The sequence below is a fragment of the Montipora capricornis genome, chromosome 3, assembly GCF_036669925.1.
Source record: "Montipora capricornis isolate CH-2021 chromosome 3, ASM3666992v2, whole genome shotgun sequence".
NCBI classification, from domain to species: domain Eukaryota; kingdom Metazoa; phylum Cnidaria; class Anthozoa; order Scleractinia; family Acroporidae; genus Montipora; species Montipora capricornis.
Window position 1 is genome coordinate 72,283,607 of NC_090885.1, and position 10,000 is coordinate 72,293,606.

General features: G+C 39.1%; 1 protein-coding gene across 1 annotated transcript in view; it reads left to right on the forward strand.

Annotated features, from left to right (window-relative positions):
- The first annotated feature begins 2,089 nt into the window (after positions 1-2,089).
- Positions 2,090-10,000, forward strand: part of LOC138043942 (RNA/RNP complex-1-interacting phosphatase homolog) — a 21,107-nt gene continuing 13,196 nt past the window's right edge. The window contains exons 1-3 of the mRNA XM_068890474.1: positions 2,090-2,204; positions 3,918-3,993; positions 9,100-9,149. Coding sequence (XP_068746575.1) covers positions 2,164-2,204; positions 3,918-3,993; positions 9,100-9,149 — 167 coding nt within the window. The 5' untranslated portion in view covers positions 2,090-2,163. The remainder of the gene's footprint in view (positions 2,205-3,917; positions 3,994-9,099; positions 9,150-10,000) is intronic.

A 10,000-nucleotide genomic window follows, 5' to 3' on the forward strand; every position in this document is an offset into this window, starting at 1 on the left:
GCGCCTTAAGCATCGTGTTTACCTTCGTGGTCTGCGATGCATGACGTGTGCGTGACATGCCCGAAAAAATGCGCAATAGCAATGGGTGCGAACGTCCTTAAGAGTATCATATACCACTCGCTCCCTAAATACACATATCTTAATATTAGATGTTTTGGTGTGTAGTATCGCTGAGTATTTCTACGAGTTGTGCTGTATTTTGAGCCCGCTAGGGCGAGTCAAAATCGGCAGGAACAAAATACAGGTCCAGGTCACAAGTAACTGTTTTACAAATACGGATAGTATCCTAAACACCATTGAAGCTAACCATAGGCCTAATGTTGGCAGTCGTAAACGGTTAGGGTTATTTCTGTGTTAGTAAAACAGTGACCTGTGACTTGGGACCTGTGACCAGTGTTTTGTACCTGCCCAGTCAAAATGCAAACAACGAATTGAAATACAAAGCTGACAATTCAAACAAAGATGGCAGTGTACAATGCCTGCATCATCAGCACTCTCATCTACGGCAGCGAGGCATGGACAACATACTCCAAACAGGAGAGCAAACTGAAAAGCTTCAACATGCGCTACCTGCGCCGCATCCTCGGCATCCATTGGAGTGACAAGGTGCCCAATGCCCAGGTCCTCGAGCGCGCTGGTCTTACCACCGTGTTCACGCTGCTCAGACAACGCAGGTTGCGACGGCTCGGCCACGTGCGCCGGATGGAGGATGGGCGCATCCCAAAGGACATTCTCTATGGCGAATTTGCCTCCGGCAAGAGAACTGTTGGCCACCCCCGGCTACGCTACAAAGATGTCTGCAAGCGTGACATGAAAGCCCTGGACATCAACACAGAGAGCTGGGAAGACGCAGCAGCTGACCGCAACAAATGGCGCTGTGTTTTCCGCAAACAGCTGAAGTCTGGCGAAGAAAAGATCCAGACCTCAGCCAATGAAAAGAGGGTCAAGCGAAAGGCACGTATCGCCACAGCTACCCCAACTAGCCACACCTGCAAGAAATGTGGCCGAGATTGCCACTCCCGCATTGGACTCATCAGCCACAACCGGCGCTGTCCCTGAGGCAAAATAACTTGCTCCAGACCGGCGCAAAATCCATAGTCGACTACGACTGACGGAGGCCTACTACTACTATCTTGCCAAGTGTAACTTATTGTATATCTTTGTGGGGATCTTCCAATTTGTTGGCTGACCTCGAGGACTCGTAAATCCTTGCTGCCAGACTGATTCACAATATCAGCATATCTACTCCAAAACATGAAGTTCTCAGCATGGCAAAATGGTCATCTATACATTACATGTATAAGAGAAGACTTGCCTGTATTGCATACCAGGCTTTTCATAACTTAGCTCGTGATGACACCAACAATTTATTTACAAAGCACGAAACTTTATACAATTTAAGAGATAATTTAAGATTTGAACTTGTGTTTTCTAAATCCAAAGCCTTACATGATTCTTTCACTCATCGTGCTAGCATTGTTTGGAACTGCTTACATAGCCAGTTAAAGTCCAAGCCTAGCTACTCCTCTTTCAAGGCTAGCATTAAGAAATTTTCTAAACGCATTGCACGAACTCTACTCTATTGCAACCAATAATATCAGTGACGAATTTATGCATTATTGATATCTAGTTTATTACAGGTTACTTTGATTAGTCATCCTCTTATCTTTAAATGCATTGTCTAAGTTATCTTAATTGTAATTAATACATTTATTTTTAGATAGTCATCTTAGCTTACGCTTATCTATTTACTTATGTATTATTTGCATTCCCAAAAGAATATTTCACTCCTTCGATATGGCCGCTGTTTCTTGTTTCACCCCTCCATCATACCCGCCGTTACGTCATGTGGAAACACTCTATGAAAGTACGATCTTATTTTTCCTTCGTAATTTTGATCGTCGCATTTCTTCCCGCCTGCTCCGATTTTGTCCTCGTCCCCACTATCTGCCCTGGGTCTGCGAGGAATTTTCACGCTTAGACGGGCCCGCGTAATAGTTTCTTCCTTTTCCAGCGGGCCTTACCCAGAGCGGTTGCGTGAATCGAATCGGGTGCGCTTACATGGGATTCTGGGATTATTTCATGGGGTTCTTACTTTCGTTTCCGTCAGCCGTACGGTTTGTGTCTTTTCTTGAGCTAGGTTTAGTTCGTTTTTGTGGCAGAATGACGACGATGAAATTTGTCGACAAGAAGATACCTGACAAGTAAGTGGGATAATTTAATAATTTGTGTTCTGGAGATCTCACTCAGTGCGTGTGCATTTAAATATGACCTGCAGCCGATCACGGTTTTCAGTTAGTTGAACACTTTGAAAGCTTGAGTCGTTGGTCGAGTGGTAATATTGGCGGGTGTCATTATGGATTGTCGAGCGGTCACAGAAATGACCACTGTAATCGACAACTTCTTAGCGCTCTAAACAGAGCTCAAATCGAATATTTTGCGAACATCGACACAAAATTGAGAAATTGAGACTGTTGGACACGGAGTATTATTTTTCAAGATTCTGTCCGGCTGCCGGACATCAACACGACTGGTTTAAAACACAGATCACATTCCACAGGTCAGTGTCCTGTACAGTCTCACGACTTCTAGGATGATTAAATATGTATGTATGTATGTCACTCGTATCAGGTGATTGTTCTACCTATACTAAAAAAAACCAAACCCTTCAAATTGGCTAACCTTTGTCTGAATATTAATCAGGCCTAATGAAGCCGAAGTTTAGCATTAATTAGTAAAGGTTTTTTAATGAGTGACTTGTGAAAAGTGACCCATACTTAAACCTGTCATCTAGACATCTAGAAATGTTCACTGCATATGGTCTCATTTAATTACTACAAGGATATTAAGGATGATGCCTAATATTGTTATGGCGCATACGTTCTGCGCATCTCGAGATATCGGCGGTGCTTGTTAATTTACAGGGATATTTTTGCGTGGTTCAAAACTATGCATAAAAAGCAAAACTTAGCAAATGCTCTTGGTATCCAAAAAGATAATTGGGGTAACCATGCATTTTTCAGAGATAATTAAGCTTCAATTTGGAAAAGAATGCCATACATTTCTTTGTATTTTCGAGCTTTTTACAAATATAGTTGATCAATTATCTTCGAAAAATGTGTGGTTACCCCCAATTTTCTTTTTGGATTTCAATAACACTTGTTAAGATCTGCTTTTCCCGCATATTCAGTAAACCACGCAAAAATAGTAGGCACTGCCCTTAAGTCAATATATCCATACATATATGTTATACTTGGTTAGTTTGCTGATGTTTGAGCTGCATGATAAGTGTAGTTCAAGACTGGAATTAAAATAGTTGTTCTAGGGCATTATATTAATTTTGATAATTTTATATATGAGGGGGCGAAATCTCTGGCTTTCTGTGTAAAGACCATTATTGATAAAGGGTTGGAAGCACAGTCTGGTGCTTCATGCAAATGAAACACAACACTTAGTAAAAACATCAACCAAAGAGCTTATTTTGGACTTTAGTGTGTTGTACTACTGTAAAAATGGCTCAACGGTCTTTTATTGTATGTCTGACCAGCAAGCAACTTCCTCTCTTCACCCTTTGAATTTTGGATTGAAAGGGAATAACAATCAAGACGTAGAAACATGAGTCAGGTGTTATTCAAATATGCTACCGCTGTGGGTCCCATGTTTAACCATGAACTGCATAAGCACCCACATGAAGCCAGTGCATTTTTCATGTCTTTTTAAATCATCAAGATTTTATATTTTTCATCATGCATTTGAAGAAATAATAAAACAGGTTATTTTGTTGTGGTAAAATACAAAGGCTTTCTCGATTGGCTCTTGTCATACAATGAAAATAGGGAAATTCAGCTTTTTATACCGAGAAAAGGAATGAGCTTTTGCATGGTTTCATCAAAAACATCTCATTACTTGTATTTTAGGTGGAGAGATTACGAAGCTATTGGAGTTACAATTAAGGGTGAAAGGATCATTTCATTCAAGACTCCCCTGTCCAAAGTAAGAATAATAGGGTAAATGTAATTTAACGTAGTGCTTGGCAGGGCATTGGCATTTATTGTCATACTGTATGGCGTGGTCTGCTGGTGGGGCGTTAGCATTCCAGCATTTTCTGATGTTGTCTTACAGTTCTGGGTGTGATGTCAGGGCATTCTGGAGTTCACTGTGTCAGTGGTGTTCTGATGTGGCCTATGGGTGTGCCTTTGCATGTGCTTGTAGTTTTACTCTCCTGAGTGCAGGGGGCATTTAATTTGTGCAGTTCACATTTTCTAGTTTCCCCTCCCTCCTCTCCCCTTTGTATTATTACATGGTATCTACATTGTAGGTTCTCCACTGTTCTTCCAGTTCATTGTGACAAGGGCTGGGGCTGGGTTTGGCAGGCAGGGCTTGTGGCTGGGTTGCTGGTAGGGCTGTCTCTTGGGTTTTCTACCCACAGTACTTGGTTTTGGGCTTTTTAAGCCTCCACGTTCCTGGGGACCCAACCTCCATACAGCCTGCACTGTATGTGCGACTTAGACTGTATTTGTAATGATTATTACTTAAGTTAACCCTAGTGAGATAGTTCATATAGTGTTCATAAATTATTAGAAATACTCTGTCAAATGTAAGAAATGTAATATCACTTAATGTTGATTTTCAAAGCTAGATTGTGTTGTGTCAATAGATTATAAAATTAATCTTGTAAAGGGTTACAGGAACGTTGCATCATTTATTTACAGGTAATTTGCATCTCGTTTGGGGCATCTGTGAAGAGATTATTATAATATTATATGAAAGACCTACTTGAACTGCAGAAAGAAGTGTGTTATATCATTACAGTTATGAACCTTACTTAATTAAGCGGTATTCAAGTGGAAAGCTTGAAAAATCAGGCTTGAACCCATGACTTTTGTAATTACATCAGTGCAATGCTCACAATTGAGCTTCAAACCAAGTGAGATCTGGTCATTTTGTGAGTTATACTGTACAGTTGACAGTCTCGAATCAAAACTCGATCCACAATCCTTGATGTTTTTGAGAATCAAGGATCAAATTTTGAGACCCTTAAAATTTCTTGGAGGATCTCGGAGATTTCCACATGAAACATAACTTCTCGAAAGTGAAACAATACACCAAATTCATAAATGGCGGCCAACCTGGGTCGAGTTAGCGGCCAAACATGACACCGAGGCGTTTTAGGATAAACACGCAGTATTTTTGAGGAGGGAAAGAGAAAATGAACGATTGACGTGTGGAAAATTACATTCCTCTTTAAGTGCCAGAAGGTCATCGGTGTTAAAAAATGATGAGCTACGGTTTAGGGGTGTAACGATTCATGTTCCTTTCGATTCGATTCGATTTCGATTATTGCCTTTCGGTTTCGATTATTTCGATTCGATTATGCAAAATATTAATTATTTTTAATTCTTGCAAGATGATACACAATGTAAACAACATACAACCCTAAACTCTCAATGTCCTTTGCAATGAAAACTCCAATAGACTTCGTTATTGCCGTTGCTCTGTTGCCCGACCGCGGCAACTTATTCTCCAGAACATCCTGAATTTTTGACTGTCCAGTTTCAGTACTGTTTTTGGTACCCGGCGAAGTTTTTGCCGTCTTTGACTGCAACACTTCTGACTTTTCATCAATGCTGTGTTGACTTTTTAAGTGTGCGCTCATGCTTGAGGTCGAACCGGCACAATACTTGAAAGTTGCGAAGCAAATTTTGCAGATAGTTTTAGACTTGTCTGTTGTTCCGTCTTCAGTCGGAAAACCATAATATTTCTACACTGCGGATCGAAAAGAAGCAGGCGGATTCACAATCGCTTGGTCATTCGTCGCCATGTTTGAGAACGTGACAATGAACACGCACACGGTTTGCCTTATTGGAAATTCTCAAGGGGTGGTAGAGGGGCAACATTTTTACCAAGCAACATGGCGCAAGAACTGCAAGTTAGCGTCTTTGATCGATTGTCAATGAAAAACGCACATCTTATTGAGATCTGGATTCTAAGTTTACAATATAATAACTCACTGAGGGCACTTTTGGAAAGGTATGCAAAAAATCGAACCAAAATCGAAACGTGGAATCAAATAATCGTGAATCGAACCGAACGGTCATAATCGCGATTAATTGAGAATTCGATTAATCGTTACACCCCTACTACGGTTGTGGATGAAATGTTGGAACGATTATGCTTAAAGATCAAATTGTAAAGAGGTAAATTTTAACCTTAAGTAAGCTTACATCGTTCGATCCGGCTTAGGCTTATGGCATAATTGTGTAAAATCAAGTCATCTGTTTGAAGAAATTAAAAAGAGCTCTTGTTTTTCTTTTTGTTGCTATTGCTTTTTTAAGAGTCGAAGAATACATTATTCAAGGGAAAGACAGTTTTCTTATTAATCTGGATCCGGATTCGTTGTACAAAAAGCAAAACTTTGCCAAGCAGGGTGCGATTTGTGCTGTTGGTGAGATTTCTTTTACAAAACTGAGGCAAAATTTTCTGAAAGGTGAAAGTATTAGATGCTCTCTGGTGGAGAAAAAGCTGCTTTTTACGAGGCAGAAATGAAGAAGTTTAACAGGGAAAGCGGCTGGAAAGCACCATTTTGTCCCAACCAGCTGGAAGAAGGGGAAACCTCTTGAAGATCTATGTGTTAGTATTATTTACAAAGCTGGTAGTACCTTGAATATTTTTAAATGTTTATATTATAGTTTAATTTATTCCCATCTGTCGTATTGTACTGTCTCATGGGGACGTACCTACCTTACTAAATTAAACTGTTTACTACTGCTGCAGAAAAGACTACTAAGGATTATAACACAATAAGGCGGGCGAGATCATAGCAGACCCCTGTTTACTAGATTAGTTATACTGAACATAATTCAAATTACCAAATTACAAATGGGTGAGCTTGTATACGAACATCAAAATAACTTGCTTCCTGATATTTATGACTCCTATTTCACAAACATCAGAGAGGCCCATCGATATTGTACGCGTGCAAGATCAAACCAAAATCTGTTTATACCTCGGCCAAGAACGAATTATGGCAAATTCAGTCAGATTTGCCACAGCCGCTAATTGGAATAAAGTACCTTAACATACAAAAAAATGCTTCCTCTTTCCAAAGCTTTAGAAATGAGCTTAAAGTTCATCTGTTTACATCCAAAGCTCGAGAATGACATCTTGTTTAGCTGTAGTTGCACCGTATCATTGTCTTGCTTTGTTTTGTCAGTTTTGTTTGTTTACTTTCTAACTCAAACTTATTAATTAACCTAATTGTAGCCTATTTTATTTTATTTCTTGGTTTCCACAACGTAGTCTATCATGTCTGCCTGCTATTTAATATTATATATTAATTAATATTAATACCTTGTATGAATGCTAGATTAGGTGTGCGAACACTACTAACCCTGTGGGTTTTTGCTCGCACATCTTCACTCCACATTTCTGTGACATGTGTTATTAATTTGTATTGTTTTATCTGTGGAAATAAAGAAACCTACATGTATGAACCTAGGAGGACGAGTATCTTAAGAATAGAATGTACTAGCGACAACAAGCCCATTTTGTTTTTGCTGTAAGGGCTATCACTGCTTCATGTAGAAAAATGACGAACCACTAATTTTAAAGCGGCCTTCACACAGCAAACTAGTTTGCAAACTTGTGTTGGCAAACTCAAGTTGGTGTGTGTGAAAGACACAACAACAGTTGTTAAACATGTTGGCAAACTATTGGCAAAAATAGAGACAAGTTCTATTTGTCGCCAACAAATTGCCAACGTGTTTGCTGACTGTTTTTGTGCCGTTCACACACTCCAACTTGAGTTTGCAAACTCAAGTTTGCCGTGTGAAGATAATAAGATAGTAATGTGTATTGCATCTGGAGGTGTTGTGAAACTCCGCTTGTTCATGGGTGGCATGTAAGGCTGGTTATTGTAACCACTCTTTGGCTCTTACACTTAAAATTTGTAAATTTTTCTTGTTTGAAAGTGGAGGTACACAAGATTTAATCAGTGATGCGGCAGCAAAATCCTGAGGCATACAGTAGTAAGCTTCAAATCTCACCAGAGTTTGAATCAACAACAGCACAACTCGCACCCTGCTTGGCAAATTTTTGCTTTGTGTACAACACATTCGAATCCGGATCCATAAGAAAACTGTCTTTCCCTTGAATGATGTATTCTTCGACTCTTAAAAAAAGCAGTAGCAACAAAAAGAAAAACAAGAGCGTTTTTTAATTTCTTCAAACAGATGACTTGATTTCACGCAACTACGCCGGATCGAACGATGTAAGCTTACTAAAGTTAAAAGTTTACCGCTTTACAATTTAATCTTTAAGCAGAATCGTTCCAACATTTTAGCCAAAACCATAGCTCATCATTTTTTTAATACCGATGACCTTTTCCCACTTAAAGAAGAACCAGAAATGTAATTTACCGCACGTCAATCACTCATTTTCTCCCTTCCTCCTTTGAAAATAAGGCATGTGTATCCTAAAACGCCTCGATGTCATGTCTGGCCACCAGTCGACCCAGGTTGGCCGCCATTTATGAAGTCGGTGTATAGCATTAGACAAAAGCTTTTGGCACACGGTCTCCTCATTTGCAGACGTACATGTACAGTGTCAAATTATTTTTCACAATCACAACTTTTTTTATCAGTGCTCATGTTTTCTTGACTTCATTGTTTATAACTGCTGAATTGCCAGGATACTATTGATAAACAGCCCTAATCTGGATGCTAAAAAATTCTAGAAAACACATTCATAACATTGAGAATGATCTTTGGTAAACAGAAAGCAACAGCAGAAGTCTCCAATGTAAATAAACTTAAATTTGCATTGAAGTCAGAAAGTTACACGATACTGTGCGATACAAAAATTATAAATAACCCATTTATCCTTGGGAGTGAGTCTAATGTCAGGTGTGTTGACTCCTATGGACTCCCATTGACCCCTGAACATTGATGAGCAAAATCGTCTGGCATAAGACAAAGTTTTTGAGTGGAGGTAGAAATTGTTGACCCATTGACTCCATGCCGCATTGACAAGTAAAATAACTGCAATGATCAAAATTGTAACATACATGAAACTGACAATTCCCTCAACTTTGGCTTTCAGAAATATAACAGTGAAAGTAGTCATGACAATGGAATCAAACAATCTGAAAGGTAATGAATAATAATGTTAGAATTTACAGTAGCTGTAGCAGAAACAGGTAGGCTTTTTAAACGTTTCTCACTTTGAAATTTACAACTGGCCTTCCTAGAGGAAAGTGTGTTTATTAATTTTAGTTGAAATAATAGCTTCATCCAAGCTGTTTTCATAAATTTACAGGGATCAGATTTTTCCCGGTCATGAGAGTAATATTTTTTCTGTTGGTTTGTCCTTTTGAGGATTCACTACTTTAGCATCTCATACCTGTAGGCTAGTTTCTTCAGTCACTCCAATTATCCTTTTTCTGCATGATTTAGGTCTACCAGGTTTACCAGTTTCATCACTTTGACTACTGTCTGTTTTGCTGTTATGTGGTCTCATTGATCAGTAGTCCATTCAGGAGATTACGCCAAGCTGACCACTTTGCTGAAGGAAAGGCTAGGCCACAACACCGGGAACTCCATGCCCTACTCTTTTCAACCAGTGTGTGGGATCTTTAATGTCCCATAGAGTTTATGGACATTGAAGTAGAGATGTATAGAGGTTTTCAAGCTAATTAATATTCAAGAATTAATATTCAATCTATTGCCTCTTAGTTGCTGCTGCAGTACCCTTTCAAATTGCTAAATTGCACAATAATAAAGTCTTATCCCTCCCCAGAAATATGTACTTAAAATGATCAATTTCTTTGAAACTGTTATGCTTGTTGATTCATCAATCAAAATTTATGGGCTGTCAAAGCTTTATTGATCACATCCGAAAATGTCTCAAAGAATCCGTATGGTGTACGAACTGTTGGCTCTAGTTGATAAATGATCTAGATCTCCGCAGGAAAATAAAAAAAAAAACAGAACTGAATTTTAAT